At 40.9% G+C, this 19,836-nt stretch overlaps 2 protein-coding genes across 4 annotated transcripts in view; one reads left to right on the top strand and one right to left on the bottom strand.

Moving 5' to 3' along the window:
• LOC147152963 (voltage-dependent calcium channel subunit alpha-2/delta-3-like) overlaps nucleotides 1-19,836 on the bottom strand; it is a 117,034-nt gene that overhangs the window by 17,435 nt on the left and 79,763 nt on the right. For all 3 annotated transcript variants that reach the window (XM_086052215.1, XM_086052289.1, XM_086052373.1), the window contains 12 exons: nucleotides 19,532-19,612; nucleotides 18,667-18,741; nucleotides 17,791-17,874; nucleotides 17,638-17,709; nucleotides 16,950-17,011; nucleotides 16,816-16,883; nucleotides 15,667-15,712; nucleotides 13,859-13,956; nucleotides 13,674-13,767; nucleotides 13,467-13,562; nucleotides 13,102-13,223; nucleotides 11,802-11,879 (listed from right to left, as the gene is read on the bottom strand). In XM_086052215.1, the coding sequence (XP_085908341.1) occupies nucleotides 11,802-11,879; nucleotides 13,102-13,223; nucleotides 13,467-13,562; nucleotides 13,674-13,767; nucleotides 13,859-13,956; nucleotides 15,667-15,712; nucleotides 16,816-16,883; nucleotides 16,950-17,011; nucleotides 17,638-17,709; nucleotides 17,791-17,874; nucleotides 18,667-18,741; nucleotides 19,532-19,612 (976 nt within the window). The remainder of the gene's footprint in view (nucleotides 1-11,801; nucleotides 11,880-13,101; nucleotides 13,224-13,466; nucleotides 13,563-13,673; nucleotides 13,768-13,858; nucleotides 13,957-15,666; nucleotides 15,713-16,815; nucleotides 16,884-16,949; nucleotides 17,012-17,637; nucleotides 17,710-17,790; nucleotides 17,875-18,666; nucleotides 18,742-19,531; nucleotides 19,613-19,836) is intronic.
• On the top strand, nucleotides 1,581-8,509 carry lrtm1 (leucine rich repeat transmembrane protein 1). The gene is made up of 4 exons (XM_086052489.1): nucleotides 1,581-1,885; nucleotides 4,148-4,532; nucleotides 4,631-4,836; nucleotides 7,138-8,509. The coding sequence occupies exons 1-4, from the start codon at nucleotides 1,879-1,881 to the stop codon at nucleotides 7,644-7,646; spliced, it is 1,107 nt and encodes a 368-aa protein (XP_085908615.1). The 5' UTR covers nucleotides 1,581-1,878; the 3' UTR covers nucleotides 7,647-8,509.

Below are 19,836 nucleotides of genomic sequence, written 5' to 3'. Positions count from 1 at the left end.
GCGTGATTATGATACATGGACACAGTAATCTTGTTTTCCGTATGTGTGTGCGTGTACCCACGTGCACACACATAAGGAAAACAAGTTCACATGTTTCCATGGACTAGCGGAAATTGTGCTTTCTCTCCGTTCTCCTTGTGAACTGGTATCAAAGAATTGAGTGGCTTTCCTCTTCATTTATGCTGTTTATATGGAACGTCTGGTGAACCTGACATTATACTATGGGGATGTGCATGAATGGCAAATCTCAATTTCTTTTTTTATTACTCATTTTTGGCTCAGTGCCAGCATCTTAGTATTCACATGCAAAATATTCTCTTAACTTTGGGTCTGAATAGAAACATGTCTGGACTGCGGTTGAAGACCTCAAGTCTTTCCTGCTGTTTAGTATGAGGATAACACCAACAAACCAGAAACTATTCTCTTTTGTCAATCAAAATATTTGGTTAACTCATCCACTGCCATTGACAAATTTACTTGTCTTTTCACAGTCCAGCGATTAAATCCCAGGAATGTATTTATATTTTTTTTCAAATTTTTTCAAACATTAGGGTAAAAGAGGGTCTGAGACTGTCTGGCAGTGAATGAGTTAATAAAATGATTCTGATTCTGACAAACTTGTTTGTGGTTCCGAGGAGGTCACATATTATAACGCACTGTGAACTCGATGACAAGACAATATCCACAAATCCATGTTATCAAATACTGTCAGTGTGTGTGCACTGATCTATTGTGTTTTAAAGCATTATAATGTGAATAGTAATTGAGCTCTGGGCTAATCCTGAGCTGGGTCATTTTATAAGACTGAATTGCCAATATAATGCTCGGAGAGAAAGAAAATCATTCAGCCATAAAAGGAGGCAACAAGCGCAGAGGACATGATGCAAGGTCACGTTTAGAGTTTAAATATAATAATAACCATTAAAAAAAAAATGCCCTCATTAATCTGCCTCATCCTTTGTCCATTTTTGCCTCTGCTTCAGTTGACCCAAGAGCTCAAGAGAGCTTAGCAAAAAGAATTCAATGTAGATTTACTGCAAAAGCTTAATATCGTGCTCTGTCTACGTGTGTGCATGTGTGCATTGGTGCGTTTTGCTTTTTTTTTTTTTTTTACCGTGCTGGGAGCTTATTCTGCCATCGCCTCTGCCCGTGTCTCATGCGTATTAGCATTAGAGCATGCCAATGCACTGGGCCTCCTCCAAGTGTATTCTTGCACATTTAATTATTTGAGTATTACACTCCAAATTCAACTTTAAGCTCTTGCCGTAGAAATAGGAGTGGTGGTGAATGTCACAGTGCATGTGGACCCGACGATTTAAGAGGCGCAGCTGTCCGCCGGGATATGACACTTTACTGATATAACTATGGACAGGGTGGGTTAGCAAGCAAGCAAGCAGATGTACAATATTTAAAAAAAAAATACAAAGGCAGGGTAAGGGGACAGAAAAATATGTTCAAGCACTAAAACGGTGACGGAAAATAAAAGAGACAGAAAGAAACAAGCTGCGAGCAAGAGAGAGGGAGAGAGAGGGAGAGAGAGAGAGAGAGAGAGAGAGAGAGAGTTATAGTGATTCCCACACTGGCTCTCTGACTGGCAGTAAGCTCTGTGTTCTGATCCGGCCCCTCTGATGGGGTTTCATGCTTGTAGGCAGTGTTGAGGATTCGGAAAGCAACACAGGTTTCCAAGCCTCATCTTGAAAAAAAAAAAATGCTCATTGACCAAATTGGCCAACTAAAATGAGAATAAGGACATCTCATCTCAACCTCAATGACAGCTAATGGAGCCTGAACAAGGGTCAGTCACTAGAACCCAAAAGGGGAGATAAAAAAAAAAAAGAAGGACAGCGAACTCAAGCAGTCAAAGGACGCCTGGCAGATATGAGAGGTAGGAAAGCAATATAATAATATTTTGGTTACGAATTCTGTAGGTGTACATTAACGCGGGCTGTTTAATCTCAGCATGTCGTATAAATGAATGTGTAATACAGCAATGGCTTAACAACAACAACAACAACAACAACAACAACAATTAAAACAAAGAAATAATAATAATAATAATCATAACGATAATAAAATGATAAATAAATAAATAAATAGCTAAATAAATAAATAAATAAATAGCTGTGTTGTATTTTTTTGCATCAGCTTCCTGTTCCAAAACGTCAACGCATTGGTGTGAGGCTGACTTCAAGTGGTAGCCACTTGCTGTGGGCTGCGTGTGCACATCATTACAAGCCTCTGTGCATGTACTTGGGGCTGAAGGGACACATGAGAGCACAGAGCCATTCTCCAGTGTTGACCTCGTTCTCGAGCTACAATGCTTCACTGAGCCGATGCTCTGTTTATGTATGGCCATGCAAGCGCTCTATCGCCGCACACACGTGTCAGCGCACTCTTTCAAGGAACACTCGTGTATGAATTACCCAATGTATAGAATCATACTACATAATAGTATCATCCTCCTAATTTATGAAGAGACATAAATTCATTAAAAAAATAAATAAATAAATCACGTCTATAGGAGCACTTGGACTTAAATTGACAGTGAGTCATGCCTCTATTGAACTCCTGATGTGTGTTGACTGTAGTGGACGTGATCCCAAATTAGGTCTTGATCGTTTTTTGGGGATTTGGAGTGACCTGCGTTTAAATCATTTCTGGAAAGGACTACCAGGTTGACATGGTGAAAATACAGTATTACTGAGATACAAATGATTCAAACTAAGCACACTTGACTTTCTAAACTTTGTTTAACTGTATTGTTTAAGTTTGTCGGGTTTGACGGGTAGCCTACCAATCAGTTCAGAATCTGTAAATAGACTACAATTATTACTTAGCTACTTTCCCAAGCTTCGGCCTGAACTGTATTTCATTTAGCCTCAAGCTAGTCCAGCCAATGCTATAAATACTGCTGTGATGTTCCAGGAGGAATGGACATGTGAAGTCAACTCAAAAGGAATAAGACACCCAATATCTGCTATGTATGGATTTGTGTGTGGGCAGCGAGTGGGTGAGGGGTTGCGGTTTGAGATCTTGACATCACAGAGGGCCTATGTCTAAGCAGGTCGGAGAGGTGGGAGTGAGCATCAATCGTATGCATCATACTCAGGCATTTGCTGCATTCAAGAAAACCTGAAAAACATATGTTCTACAATTCAAACTATTTAATGTTGTACTTAAGACCTTGGGCCCTATTTCGGTAGACCGACACCTGTGCGCTCAGCATAGTAACTTCATTTTTTTGTTCTAACGCAAATCCATTCTACTGAGTTTCTCTGGGTGTTCCGGTGCAAGGAGTTGCCTCACCCCCAACTCATACAGCAATTTGGTAACTGAAAGTAGTGTGTGCTCGGCGTAAAAATGGGCACACTGTCACTTTCATGCCGGGGCAATGTTTTAGTTCAGCGTTTTTATGAATTTGGTAGACGGGTGGGCGTTCCCGCTGTGCCCCCAGCACAAATGCAAAATTGGTTACAAAAAGTAGACTACTTTTTAGACTCGCAAAAAGCAGGTTGTGTAATGCGAGTTCATTTGATCGAGGCCCGTGGAGACAATTTGGTGATTCTTGGACAGGGGTATTGGAAGTCATCGGATTTTATTCATAGATATTAACCCAGCGTGGCACAGTCTCTCTGAATCATTGTAGAAATCAAATCGCTGAATGAATTATAATCATTATCATCTTAAAAATATTTTAATAGCGCCGCCGTGGTGGGGGCTGTCACACAGAGACGCACAATCGGGGGTGCAAGGCGGTGTCCAATTGGCCATGTCGCATGCATGGCTGACTACATCAACGACAAGGGGATGGCTTGCAGTTTATCTGACAATATCATGCACAGACCCTAGCGAGTCTATTTCTGATCTGCACTACTAACACAGCACAAAGCTTGGATACACTTCAAAATGTATTGAACGTGAAGGTGTGTCCAAACTACTGACTGTTGGGACATAAATACAATGTTACTCTTTTGAAATGTACATTTCATGAATGTAATGGTGTTTATACTGCACATCTTAAGCGTGTAATTATTTGTCTCTTTATGCAAAATGCTCTTAGGTGCAGCACCTCTATGAAATTATTTTCAAAAAGCTATTTTCAAATGTTCGATGTCTAATTTATAATTACTACTTTGTGTCTCTGCAGTGATACTGGTGTGTTGCCTTCTCTCCCTCCTCTCTCTGTCACGTGCCTGTCCAAAAGAGTGCAGCTGCAACACAAACACCAAAGCTGTGGACTGCCGGGGTCGAGGCCTGTACGACATTCCCCGACGATTGCAACCAGACACCCAAGAATTATATCTCCAAGACAATCGCATCAGAGGCCTCGGATCGATGGCTTTTCGAGAAATACCCTTTGTTCGCGTTCTCGATCTATCAAATAATTCCATAACATCAGTTTCCCCAACGGCTCTTCTGGGGCTCAGAACTCTACAGCAACTCAGTCTCGCCTACAACAGCCTGCGAGAGCTTGATAAGCGGTTGTTCGGACCCATTCACTCACTTTCACACCTTGACCTTTCACACAACAGGTTAGGCGTCACAATTGTCTCAATCAGACCGTGATGGAATTTTAATCATTTTGATGATTGGATTTCATTTTGTTTTCTTACTATGTGCCGTCACTAAGCCTGTGGGGTTTGTCCGGAGCCATGGGAGAAAATCTGAGGAACCTGAGCCACCTGGGGCTCGCCCACAACAGGCTAACACGATTAGACCGATCGCTGCTGGAGGCCTTGGCCCGTCTGGACAGTCTCACGCTACGAGGCAACCCGTGGAGGTGTGACTGCCACCTTATAGGCCTCAAACTGTGGCTGGAGACCTACCTCTTCAAAGGTGCGGGCACTCAAAATATTTTGGATGATTTCGTCCAGTGTTTGTATAAATGAATGACAGAAGAATCTGAAAGTGAAATGGACTGTCTGAGCCCGGATGAACACAATTCATCATGAAACTGCTGCAGTCTGTCGCAAAAACAAAAACAAACCAAAAACATAACAAACGTGTTTAAGTGTGCGTGAGTCTTTGTGTCAATCAATGTGAAGTTGTGAAACGTTATTGTCCTGTTTTGATAAAAAAGAACACTTCCTACGTGGGTAAGAACAGGGTGCCCCAAAAGTCACTTGAACTTCTTTTTTAGTGATTCGCTTCAAGTATCATTGAAACAGATCCATTAGCAATCAGCATTTGACAGCCTAGGCTTTGTAGTTTTTGCAAATATATTTGTCTATGGCTTGCTATTTGACATTGGAACAGTTTGCAAAATTGCCACCCGGAAAGACGTTTTTTTCCGTGAGGAGTTTTGTGGCCATCGCACTGCTCCGGTGTGTAGTCAATCAACACTATCCATGGCAAGTTTCTCAAAACAGGATCTGTTGTTAACAAACCACACAGCTGAAAGCCTCTTTAAGCAAGCATTTGAATAAAGTCACAGAAAACTGTTCGGAGGTCTGCACTGGAAAACAGCATTAAGAAAAGTTTGATTCAGATGATGCTTCAGAGAGTAATAAAGTTTTACCCGTACCAACTACAGTATCTACTATAGGAACTCTGTGTTTTCATCTGTAGTGGTAGTAGCAGGCTATCCGCTGCATGGTTGTCAAGACAAGATCCTGTTTCGAGAAACTTGCAATTGCAATTGATAGTGTAAACTTGGACTATGTATTGTAGAAGGCCGTACACTCTTCTGAAACTGTAACTGAACTGTTGTCGGGGTCTATTTTTTACGTTTATTTTTTCCAGTTAGTGTGGATGAAAGTTGGTGCAGGTTATTCCCCTGATTGGTGGTATCAGACATTCAATCCCTTTAAAGAGCAGACCTGTGATGTTGGCGAGAGGGAAACCCCATCTTTCTCTTTCCTTCCAAACCGGCCACACCTTTGCGAAATGTTTGTCATGCGAAAGTCATGCGCCGAGGAAAGTAGGGGAGAACCGCCATTTATGTTAGCGTGTTTTCTCTTGTTTCCTTATTCAGGAAGGTAAAAATGAGTGGTTTTGTTCTTTAACTCATTAGGTTACAATAGTTACTTTCCCAGTGGGAAATGTTTTGTTTGTTGTTTTTGGCCTCAGTTCACCCTGAAATATTTTTTGTTGGGTTAAGTGTTGATGATAACTCTAAAACAGTAAATATTGTAAATAAATCACTTTGTGTTTTTGGGTGGCTACTTGAGACGTTAAGGATTTGGAGACTCCCGGCGTCGTGTTTTGTCATGGACACCCCTAGATGGGGAATAACAGGGACAGGAAAACTTCTTGCTGGGTGACGATTTTGCAACAAGGCCCCAATTTCAATTGGCGAGCCATGGACTAGGGAATGACATACTAAAAAAAATTGCAAAGACTAAGATGACAAATGCTGCTGGCCTTACGACTGCCAGAAGACCTGAAATGAAATATATTTAAAAATGAATAAAAGTGGATAGTGACTTGGTTCACTGAGCCATAAGTCTGTTTTCTTACAAAAATATTTAGAGTACTACAAAAGGTATTTATTATAATGTATATACATATATATATATATATATATATATATATATATATATACATATATATATATATATATATATATATATATATATATATATATATATATATATATATATATATATATATATATATATATATATAATATGTGTGAGTGTATATACAGTGTTTGTACAGTATGTATGTTTGTTTTCCCATGTGAGAGCTATCTTGGCATGGCATGTACGTACAATAGATGTACAGTATATAACAAAATAACAGCTGTACGGTGAAAGTCACACTCTCTTTGCTGCCTGCTTTAAAAGCCGTAAATTACAAATGCCGCAGAACAGAACAATGGGCCTTGAAAAGAAATGCGTGGTTAAGAGAAGACCAGTGATTACCCAGAAAGCATGAAAAAAAAGTGTGCTGACAGGGAGACAAATAAAATACTGACTTACAGAGGGGAACACAGAGGGCGACTGCTGAAGTCCCACCATTAATCATAACACACACCGTATAGCCCATCCAAGAAAGGCATTATAGGCTCAAGTAATTACGAGTGCCTCTCAAGCCCATGAACTGGTTGAAGCTGAACTATGACTGAGGTCATCTCGATAGCGTGGGGCCAAAAGGATTAGAAAATAACTGATGATGTCTATCTCTACTCCCAAGGTGGCGTGGTGGATGAGGTGCTTTGCAGCCAGCCCATAGAAATGAGGGACAGAGACCTGCAGAAGGTCCCTTACCAGCTCTTCCATGCCTGCATGACCACAAGCTATCATTACTTGTTTGCCAACATACATCATCTGGAATCGGAGAGGCTACTACGAGGCCACATGCATGGCAACCACGCTCATCCTTCAAGCCATGCGCTCCATGTCCCCATGGCAATGGGGGAGGGATTTGGCGGCGGAGGTGGTAACATCCCAGAATGTGAGACTAAGCAACGGCAGCGGCCAGTCAACTTACGCCACGCTATTGCCACAGTGATCATCACCGGCGTAGTGTGCGGCATTGTTTGTCTGATGATGCTGGCTGCAGCAGTATACGGTTGCGCCTATGCTGCCATCATGGCCAAATATCAGCGTGAGCTAAAGAAAAACGAGGAGTTGGCAGCGGCTCGTGCGGCCGATCGTGCCAGGTTAGATGAGAAGGAACCACTGGAGAACGCCATTGCCTAGGAGATGACAACACAAACCCGGAACTTCAAACTTGGGCCTCAACCCTTTAACCTAATCATCTTCGGAGGATGTATTTGTGTGTATGTGCTGTGAGGGGGGGGGGACAAAGAGTGTGAAATTAATCATGTTCGTGTCACTTGACATTTTCTGAAACTTGGGTAGCTAATTCAATTCCACATGTATTTGACTATGCACTGAAAAGAACTGGAACTCTATGTGAAATCAAGGGGGCAGGCCAAAGCATTAAAATGAATATATTCCATATTCTTTGAGAAACACATATCACAGATGCATTAGATGCAAACGGCTCTAGTTAGGGCCCGAGCAGCGACCGCTGCGAGGTCCCTGTTGTTAATACTCTATATTTGTAGGTCTTAGTAGATCTCTGATATTTGAAATTTATTTCAGAACGTGGTTGTCTTTCAGGTGTAGTTTCTAGTTTTGTTGTCTAATATCAAAGTGATTTCTAAATGCATAGTAGGCAGCTGGTGTCAGTAATGTTTTCATTTATTTGTGATGAGAAAAAAAAAAGACTGATTGCGTTACAATTCATGCTTGAGTGTGTGTATATGTACTGAATGCACATGCTGTATTTGTAGAGAATTTCATTGTTCGTGCCTGATAATGTGATATAGTTTTGCAGAGAAAAATATGTTTATGAAAGATATTTTTCTGACAACCCTTGAAGGGATGATGGGAACTTTCTTGAAGCAATAACAAATTTACGGGTACACAGATTATTGACCATTATTGTGCTCATAAACACATGCACACTTTTACTGAAAAGTCAGCTGAGGTATTGTTTTTGAGTCATGCTGATCTCCTTCAGTGAACAAAATAAATGGAAACATTTTAATCGACAACAGTATTTGTTTTGACCAGTGAGCAGGTGGACATTCTCAAATACAGAATTTTATACGATTCAGAAACAACCATTTTGGAACTTCAACTGTAAAGCAATGGGGCAGCAAATGATACATTTCTGAAGAAGCCGAGACAGGAAAATCAATCCCTGTCATAAACTGTCAGATGAAGAGAATGACATCAATATATGTATATACATATGTATATAAATGTCATTGTTGTCAGTTTGGTAATTTGTGTAACAAGCTGACATGGTCTCACATTTACATATACATATGCACATATGCATATATGTGTATATATATATATATATATATATATATATATATATATACATATATATACATTATCTATTCTATCTATCTATTATCTATAGATATACATCTATAGATACTACCCTGAAAATCTAGACTTTTTGCCTTTGAGATTGACTGTTTATTTTACAGTTGCATTTGCTATAAAATGCATAATCAGAAAACAGCAGTGAATTATACTGTAGCTTGCTGAAGCATGTACAGTAAACATACACAGATGCTATTGGTCTTAACGGCTGACCTGACATTTATGGCTCTGTGCGTTATGCCAGCAAACCCACTGCACGTGGCACAGGATGTGACACGCGCAGACACTCACAGGAATGCTGGCATTCACGTGTGTGAGTGTGTGTGTGTGTTAGTGTGTGTGCGTGCGTGCGTGCGTTCGGCAACGTTGTGACTCAAGAGATGTCTGGGGGGGGGGTGCAGGGGGCAGGATGGGGGGGGGGCGGGTGCGATAGGCCCATGGGGTACTGTGGCATGTGATGTCATTAGCCTGTCCTGTCAAGTTAGTCTGGTAGCGTATTCACAAGTCCGCAGCTCGTTCGAACACAGGCCAGCGAAAACTGGCCCTAACCGGCCTACGCTAAATTTGCATTCCAGCCTACATATCCCCTCCCATCTGACTCTCTTACATAAAATGATTCTTACAGACATCCCCCAGTCTGACAGTCATGATCATCATTACTGTACATCAGCAGCCATTGTAATACTTCTTGTTGAAGCTAGGATAGTCCGTTGGCTTGCAGCTTCACAGATCTGACACAAGGATGCCGCCTGAGAAAAATACTGATAAAATAATATGGTGGGCTGCATGTTTACCGCTCTGCCAGGAGTGTGATGTATCTGTGTGAAGGGGTGCATGCGTGTGTGTGTGTGTGTGTGTGTGTGTGTGTGTATGTGTGTGCATGCCTGCTTGTGTGAGAGAGAGCTGTGGCATCACACAGACTCTCCCATCTCTGTCCTTCTGCTCCAATGGTTTCCCCCAGGCCTGTAGTACCCAAAATGCACTGCTCTCATGTCAACCCAGTCAGGCACCGTGAAAATGTTTCTCTTTTCCTGCCCTTCTCTGTTCCCTCCCTTGTCTTGCCAATGGTTATTCCCAACACGATGGTTGTTCTCTGCCCAGTTTTGTCCTGTGATTCTTGTGTGTAGATGATGTGCATCTGTTTATATGCCTATATTTCTCACTGTATATACCGCGATTTCTCTTGAATAACGCACATTTTTCAGCCCAACAGAAAATCAAAAATTGAGGGGGTGTATTATACAAGAGTACATGTGAAATAAAAAAAAATATCACAGTGTACAGATTAGAGTTTACCGGAAAGTAGGGGTTGTGAAAAAGTTGTACTTTCATTCCAGTATGAATATGTTATGTTACAAATGCATATCGTCGCTGTCCTATGAAAAACACTTATGTCCAATTTTGAAATTGTTTTTAATTTTCACGTTAATGCGATGTCTGCAACACGGAAACACCATTCACGTAAAAATAAGAAAATTGAAAAAAATGGACATAGTTGTTTTGCGCAGGATGTAATATAATTTGTGTTGCACACAAGGATCCATGATGGCACACGTGGATTTGTCCCCAAACGCGTTGGGGCAAGGAACAAGAAAGCGTCCGTAAATAAAAACAAACATGTCCTACCTGATGCGCTTTGTACAGTGGATTTCCCGGACGGCTCAAAGTATTTTCCAAAGCAATTCTATTTTGTCACATAGCCTCGGACACACTCGGTAAACATCGATGACGATCGGGACTATCCGCTGTTCTTTAGTTTTATGAGGTCACATCTTTCATGCGAGCGGACTTCGTGTGCCACAACATCTTACTTGCTGGTGACAGCCGAAACTCTTGGTCACGGTAATACGAACTTCTCCATACGCAAAAATAACATGTCTGAACACAACAAATCCCAATCTATCAAATTACTATGAGGATAATTCTGGTGGTGCAAACAATACGGTACAAAAGAACAGAGCTGGGCATCGCCTTAACCGTCACAAAGTTGCCGTCTGTATATTTACCCGACCCACATGGTCCCGGTCGGGCCGAGTCAGCCAAACGGCGTAGAGAACGGACTTAACCGCCACATGCAGGTGCCGCACACCTGAAATGCGGAAAAATAAATAAAAAATAAAACAGTGCTGTGTACCTTTCGGTCCCACAGACGCAATGACGTGCCCCATATTGGGGTTTTTTTCACCGATCACCATGCTGTGCGTGTGTGTCTGCTGTTTTTATTTGATATTTTTCTTCATTTGGCGGCATGCCTGCGTGTGATGTGTACATTGAGTTCTCGACGCCAATTGACTGTCGCAGACGATGGACGGACCGGGACCACGTAGGTCGTCTAAATATGCAGACGGGAACTTCGTGACCTATAGGCGATGCCCAGCTCTGCAAAGGAAAATCAGCCTTTGAAGGTAATTTTTGGAGTGTGTATAATACACGAGTGTGTGTCAAGAAATTACAGTAATATTAGGCAGAGAAAAATGGTAACCGCTGCATGGCAGTTTGCACGCATCTGCATTGAATTTCCATCCTACATTTTCTGTCTTTCGATGTGATGCACGAACAGGAAGGGATCGCGCCCCCGACATCTGCTTGATTACACCTCTTTTGACCTTCTCATTATCACTTCCATTGCTACCGATTGAATAGATTTCATGGTATGATTGTGACTTTGTGGGGCCACTGCATCATCGTGTGAGATCAGAATGGGGCTAATTCTATTCATGGTTTCAGGCTTGAATACTCCTCGATGCAAGAGTCTCTTCATGTCATACCTTCAGCTTCTTTTGAGCGTACATTCATACAACAGCAGGCACATATAAAGGGGGCCAGTGAGACAAATGCAGGGCAGAACAGTAGGCGAAAGATTCCTACACGACGGTAAGGGGAGAATTTTGCAGCCACTGTCAATGTAAGAGTGAGCGCGGGAGATAAAAGCAGCCGTCCTCTACTTACCCGCAGCTATGGGTGATTTCCGCTCATCCAGGAGCTGAATGGCTGTGCTGGCTAAGACAACACTCTTGTTTTCTGAGCCTACAAGCACACACACACACACACACACACACACACACACACACACACACACCTCATGAATCATTTCAAAATTCTTTTTATCAGTTCTGAACTGACAGGGGTGATCGGCGAGGGATGCACTACAGATAAACGCCAAAGAGTATTATTTCATGGCTGCAGCTTCCTGCCACGAGTGAGTGAATCCAAGGCGAGTCATTGCCGGTAAATAAGAGGCTTTCAGATCACTTGTATTAGCTCAGACTAATGGAAAGCCTGAGGCTGAGGACAGATAAAAACAAGTTCCTCCTTTGGAAGAAAAAAAACAACATTTTAGCGCTGCAGTTTCTGTGCGTGTGTTCCGGCCAAGTCACTATGGAAAGGGCTGGACCTTTTCCTAACGTATCTGATTTCAACCCAAAGCAATCAGACCTGTCCACAAGGGCACATCACAGAATTAATATGAGGGGAGGAAGGGAAACGTGGCCAGAGTAGACGACCAAATGTGTGTGTGAAGGATATAAGGAACATCGCTGAGTTCAACTTACCTTGTGTTCATTATTTCTAAGCATCCTGTATGATAGCCACTTCTTACAGTCTAGTAAGTCATTACAAGTGAACATTTCTAAATATGGGCGATTATTGGATCAGAGGTTAGGGTGCTGAGCAAAATAAATGTTGTTGTTTTGGGGAACGTTTGTAACCAATGTGCATGTGGCCTCGTTTGTAACCATCAAATCGGATCAATCTTATTTAAATGTTGAGCCACAGCAAAAGAGGAATGGATTCGATTGATTAAAGATACATATTGCAACCCTACTCATTTTTACAATACAGATTAAAAGCATGCATACTCTGGATTAAAATAGCCCACTATAGTGAGTACTAAAAACACCAAATATTAACTTTTGCCTTTTTGGGGTGGATCTTTATATGAAATGCAATGTGCAACATGTAAAACACAAAATTAAAATGGACTTTTGTGAATAAACAGTGAGCTATGACTACATGCAACAAAAATGACAAATGGTAATGAGACTATCGTGTTGGTATTAAATCATACATTCTAAGAAATGTTCCACATGGTAAAAGCCAGGTACTTACACACTGACTGTCGTATATATCTGGAAGACAGCACTTTGCTTTTAGGAGTGCCGGGATTTAATTTTGGGGTGAGCACCCCACAAAATGGACTAGAAAGATTCATGCTTTGCAGACAAAAAGTGCAGCATTCTCATCTACTAACCTGTGTTGAAGGGCAGGGAATAGACGAAGGTGCCAGGAACTTGTTCTGCTGCCCTTTTGTACCACAGGGGGAAGTGATCGGCATTGAACACCCCTTCTTTGTCCTCGGCAGTCAGAAAATCTCTTGAGGCAGACGGAAATTACGGAAATGATTAACTCACCTGCCACAATTTGTTTAATTAATCAAAGCCTTTTGAAAATGTGTACGTGTGTAAACGCACTGGTTAAAAAGACACTCGACACTTTTAGCGAGGTGACAGTGTGTTCAGTACTGTAGTTTGCAATGTACTGTATTCTACTGAAAGAGGTTTCTAAAAGTTTGAATTTCTCTTTATGCTAAGTAACCGAGTTGAAACCTTTACTTACTGACTAGTGAGCTTGTCAGGTACAACAAACAGGTTGATTCTGGACAGGCCGGTCCTTGTTCCGAGATAGGCAATCTCAACTCCTTTGTCAGAGTTCCTGTGTTTTAAAATGTTGTTTAACAAATGCTGTCTCAAGTAATACCATAAAAAAGCAAACATTACATACTGTAGGTGTGTGCGTGCAAGCATATGTGTGTGCGTGCCTTACTCAGACTTATTGAGCACCAAGCTGGTCCAATATGCCTCCAGTGGGGCAGTTACCACTGCATCAAAAAGGACCTCTTGAACCAACTCTTTATCACCTACAAGGAAAAAACAGACACAAATTATAACCAGTCAAATAGCACAAAGTGAATCAGTTAATTAAAATGGATTGTTGGTGATTTTACAAACATTGCAGTTGGGGTTCATGTCCACTAAGGTAGCGTTTGATTGCCTCTATCTGGGTCAGGTAGCGGTGCTCTGGGTGCTCATCTGTGTTGCAGTATGTCCTGTTTTATGACAGATAATATATATGACCAAAAATGAATTAAACATCTTATTTTCATTCATCTTAGTTGTGACGGATGTTTTCTATATGGAGCAGTTGCACAATCGCATTTTCAAGAAAACAAACTCAACCCCAATTTAAAGACCCACTATAGCAGGGGTGCCCACACTTTTTCAGCCTGAGAGCTACTTATGACATGGCCGAGTCAAAATGATCTAGCACCTCCTAAAAATGCAAAACACATTATTTATAAATATATTGAGAATTATTTTTACATGTACCGTATATGCTGGTGTACCTTGCATGACTGCATCAACCTATATAGCACAATACAACAACAAAAATGTTTTGTGATTGCCTTACTCTGATGACTTGCAGTGAATGGAATCAGCCAGGGACGCATAGTCCGGACAGTAGCTGCTGATAGCCAGCCTCAAGCAGATTTGCAGCAACAACAATCCGCCCTTTCACTCCATTCGGCGCATATAAAACAAGTCAACTTTTTTTTCACACTATGCTAATGCTAACAATATTGCTGTATGTTCAGTAACTGTAAAAAAAAAAAAAAAAGCTGCAGAAAGAACAGGACGCTGTGTGGCTGTGTGTGACTTAGTATACCCGATGCTGATTGGCTTCCGCGAGGTGAAATGACAAAAACGTTGACTTGTTTTGTACGCGCCAAATGGAGCGAATGGGTGGATTTTCGGTGCTTCGCACCACGTCCGTCCGCGCGACCTATATTGACTCCAATTGAAACGCGCCGCCAAAAACACTCCCAACGCAGTTGGTGTGAACGTAGAAATACAGTAGTGAGGACGGATGATAGGCTGGCGATCTACCCACAAAGCCTTTGTGATCGACCTGTCGATCGCGATTGATGTAATGGGCACCCCTGCACTATAGTAAGGAGATTTTGTATAATATTTATAGAAAACTGGTTGCAATGTCACAACAGGTTACTGAGTTTATGCTGCAAGGCGAAGTCCACCCCCTAAATTTCTTTGCAATCATATGTTCTCTGCGCCTTCACTAGAGTAAACATGACATTTTGATTAACATTGCATTTGTGGAATATGTGTTAAGCAGCAAAATCCACCCCTTTTCAGTCATCTCAGGGGTTGGCCATTTTGTCACTTCTGTCAACTGAAAATGACATGGCAACTTCTCAGGGGTCAGTTAACAACCAATCACGGCTCACCTGTTTTCTGAAGCTGAGCCATGATTGGTCGTTAGCTGAGCCCAGAACAACTGTGATGTCATTTTCAGTTGACAGCAAGTATCAAATTGGCCGCGCCCTGAGATGAAAAAAAAAAACGGGTGGACTTTACTGCTTAACTCATATTCCACAAACGCAATATGAATCAGAATGCCATGTTTTGACTAGTGGTCATGCAAAAGACAAAGAAGATTTTGGGGTGGACTTCCCCTTTAAAACTCAAATCATCATTCAGGATCAGTAAAATTACACAGGGTATCACTCACTTTATACTTGAACTATTCTTGACAAGATGGTAGCTAGAAAGTGTTTTCATTCAAATAAATAGTTTTAAAAACACTTTAAATTACACTACTTGCTATGTGTCTCAAAAACACATTATCAAATAAAACCCAACAATGTTAACAAATATCTCCTAACTGAGAAATGGAATTAATTTCCCTTCAAAATGTTGACTGAAAACAAAACGAATATTAAGGTCTTCCATAGTCATACCATTCGTCTGCAAGTGCTACATCGGGATGCTCTAAATCGTGAAGGCCTGTAAGAAGAACAAAAAAAGCTCATATGAACAAGCATGACGTTAAGCTGGAGAAGCCGTTAAAGTCTTACACTCTCAAATACATGCAGCATGTGTGAAAAATGTATTTTGCGTCTGGTTTTGGCAGGTCTGATTGGATCAGGAAGAGCCAAGTCATGCTCAGACCGCTCCCAATGATGGATATGTTTGGAGTTACAAAGAGACTAGCGTGACATGAATATTTACACGCATGAGGCTGGATATGGAGGTTAGACACTGTGGTTGACATAAGCATCTAGTCAACACATCTAAAGAGCCACTAAAGAAATATTAAACTTCCTGTCTAATATTGAGGTTTTATGTTACATTTACTACTTCAACATGTGTGATGGCAAGCTGAGAAGTGGAATTTTACTACCTGTGATAACTTAGACAAATTGCGAGGCATGACCGGCCAACTTTACGCAACTTAATTGACTACTTAGTAGGAGCTTAATTGCGTTTAAACATAATCAACACAAATTGTAATCAGTAATGCCAATATTTTATAACACTGATGTAAATGTTACGGCGGCACGGCAGATAACCGACTAACTCTTTGAGAAAAGAGAAGACAAATGAAATGAATGAATCAATAAATTAACTAGTGCGAATGTGGAAATGCTGAAAAAATATGAAAGTAGAATGATATAAAATAATGTGTAATGACAATGAATGATATTGATTGCTATGGAATAATATGGAACAACATGAAATGATATTGAACAATGTATGGAATTATATGGACTGATATGGCTGAATTTTTAACCAGTAATTTTATATCTACAGTTATAAATTTTGACCCTACTTTGAAAGCCTAACCACATGATCAATTTGGTTGTTTTTACTTCCCCTCATGAAAAGACCATATTGACACAGATTTTACAGTAGTTGGATTTATTGATAAAGTTTGATTCAATTAGTTTCAGTTAAAAACAGTCATGGATGCGCAGAAAACAAAACCAAACAAAAAAAGAGTTCAAATTAAAGATGTCAAAACCTTTGCAATGATTTATCCTGGTCCATCTTAAATATTGTGATTTTTTTTTACCACTGTAAAAAAAACAACTGTGTGTGTGTCATACCTTCTTCCACAGTGACATTTCCTGTGAAGAAGAACTTGCCGTGTCCCCTGGAAAGAGCTACTCCAAGACTAGCAATAAAATGAAAAAATGTTTTTAATCTTCATTGAGCAAAGATAAATGTCTCTGTTTCTCACCTGAAAGGAGTACCCTGGATGTCTGTGTAGTAGTAATCATTGTGCAATACCAGCACACGCCTCTGCAAAAAAAACAAAACAAAAAGAAAAATACTTCTGTTGTGGCCAGTGTTCATAGTCACATCACACCATAGTTCAGTATTTTATGGAATTTGCTGCAGCATGGCTCCATCTAGTGGTGATTGGAGTATTTGCTTGTGCCATACAGTGTTGCACTGTGCAGTTTCTGCCATTAATATTGTGAATATGAATGAGTGCATGATTGTGTGTACTGTATCAGGAGATATGCATTTGCATATTGAATGCTTATTAATCAGCTGAAAGTACAGCGTTCCCTACAAAGCTCTAAAAGTGCAATGCCAAGGCACACGCACGCACACACACACACACACACACACCTATGTGTGTGTCTCTTCAAAAAGACACAGCAGGCTGCTGTCTCTCTTGTATTCAGCAACATGTGCATGTCAGAGATAAGGGGCTCACACACTGAGGCAGACACACTCGTGCATGCAGAACAAACCAAATCAGACACAAATTCCCCTGTCAATGTTGTACATCACTGTATAACCTCTTGGCAAAGTGGTCTTTCCCTGCTGTGTGCTGCTTTTGAAACGCCATTCAGGACCTTCAGAAAATGGTTTTGTTCGCATGTTGTCCTTCTGGAAAAAAAGCGGGAGCCGCTCACCCCTTTATCGATACTCTTTTTCACCTCCATTGAGAAGGTCCCCGTCTTCCTGTTGACCATGGCGTTTCTCAGCTATAAGCACAAAGAGCGTGCTGAGGGGGCAACGTGGGTTTCATAACGGGGGTTAGAAGAACAACAAGAGGCTCGCCGTACCGTATCGTCTTTGTCCTCCCATTCTACCTCAGAAAGATCCACACTGCTGTAGTTTGGCTTTCTTCGCTTTTTGCCGTCGCCATACTGGGCGGGCAGGAAACGTATGCATGGGAAGAGAGGCACAGTGAAGAAATTGTGACGTGATGACTTGATATTTCTGTCAAAAAATACGTTGCATGTTTTGGGTTGATTGAGGTGTGTCACATTCCGACAGATGAGTTGCTCAAATTGGTGCGGTTGATCGGTTGGTGAGCCAACAGCTTGAAAGACACATTACATTGTTTTATGCTCACTTTCAATTTGTCACCCATCTGTGTGTCAACATGGTTTAGTGGAGCAGTACTGCGCGTGTGTACAACAGGAAGTCTCGTCTGTGTTCATCTATCAGCGAAGATAGCCTCCCAACCCTCATTAGCACTACTCATTAACATCTTTAATTAGACCACTATTAAACCATCTGTCGGTCTGTCTCGCTGACTGTTTTCGCTTTTCCTCCTTCCTAATCTTTGCTCATCTCATCCCTCCATTTTTATTGCACCCTGCTAATTCGTCCCTCTATCCATGCACACTCTTCTTCCTCAAATTAATACAATGGCGTTAATCATTTATATTTTCACGCTGGAGGACTGGGACACACTCATCTAACCCACAGAACACAAATGTCCACTTTTATGATATGTCAAATGGCTGTTTCTGTGTCCATTGACTCAGATGCGATAGCAATTCTTTACTTCAATTCATTTGCTTAACTTGACATATTAACTCACATATAATAACCAATTACCATTAACATAATGGGGGAATATGTTCAACCTATGCAACTTAAATTGGCAAAAATAACGTGGTCCAAAATGAGTTCACAACTCATTTACTCACAAGCGGCCGCAGATCTGGGTGGGTGAGGATGTAGCCGTTGTTGGTAATTGCAAAGGCATAGCCGTGAATGCCCAACTAAGAGAAAATACACACACAACAATACGATATATCGTTATGAATCTAAAACTAGCAAAGTAAGTTATGTTTTAACTGGCACTGTCAAAAGGGTCTCACTGCTACAACATGTTAGCACTGTAATTTGCAGTGGTGTAGAACACTTCTTCATGTTGAGTGTGCAACATTTATTTTAAAAAAATAATGAGGATGGATAATGGATGGATGTATGGATGGCTGTCTAATATTTGGGTTACCCTAGATTTCTATAAAGACGGGTGGAGGAAATGATTAGAAGGCCTTGCCTATGATGAGTTATTCCACCCTCCAAACTACAACAACAATAATAAACAATTTAAATGCAACACTGCACCCTTACAGTGTCAAAGAAAGGTGACCTATATTTATGCTGGTACTTCATTTTTAGGGAAAGAGAATGCTGACAGTCCAAAATGCACCTTTTAAGTACCCAAACCAAATTACTCATAAATCTCTTGTTGGGCATGTAAAACATTCTGATCTGCTACTAATTCCACTACATGCAAATCAAGCTTTATATTTAATTTAAGAACATTCTCTCCACAAATAAGCATTAAAAACCAACAGGAGACAAAAGTATCACTGCTATGCATGGTGTATAATTTACTTAATTACTGCACAGAGCAAGAAGGCAAGAACGATAGCCACCAAACCTAATAAAAACCTCTTTTTCATCCTCGCAACAGTTTGCTATTCCAATTACTGCGTTCATGTCCACATGCAGTCTATAATTGTACTGGGGATTTAGAAAAATAATAATAGCATCTAATACCTTGTATTTGGGAATAGTCTTGAGTAGCTCTGAGACAGGGACATCTGTCCCTACTACCCCCAGTAAGATGCCATGGTTCCGCTAAAAACACAAAAATGAAATACAAAAGTTAACATTTGAGAATGATTGGAAAAATTACTTGTAGAACACACTTTGAAAGTAATCCACACTTTCATACATTAAAAAAATCACTAACGGAATCATTTGCATCTTAATGCATAAACGGGCGGTTTCCGGCATGGCGGCAAATGGTGTTCCATTGTGTAATGGCAGCAATCATTGTGGAGTCGGCAAGTGATGGATAA

The sequence above is a fragment of the Filicampus tigris genome, chromosome 1 (genome assembly GCF_054856515.1).
Source record: "Filicampus tigris isolate MCC_2025a chromosome 1, RoL_Ftig_1.0, whole genome shotgun sequence".
NCBI lineage: Eukaryota > Metazoa > Chordata > Actinopteri > Syngnathiformes > Syngnathidae > Filicampus > Filicampus tigris.
This window is presented reverse-complemented; position numbering and strand designations above follow the sequence as displayed.

Coding starts and splice junctions, on each gene's coding strand:
- lrtm1 (XM_086052489.1), top strand. Junction 4,533..4,630: donor CTTGACCTTTCACACAACAG/GTTAGGCGTCAC, acceptor GCCGTCACTAAG/CCTGTGGGGTTTGTCCGGAG. Junction 4,837..7,137: donor GGAGACCTACCTCTTCAAAG/GTGCGGGCACTC, acceptor TCTACTCCCAAG/GTGGCGTGGTGGATGAGGTG.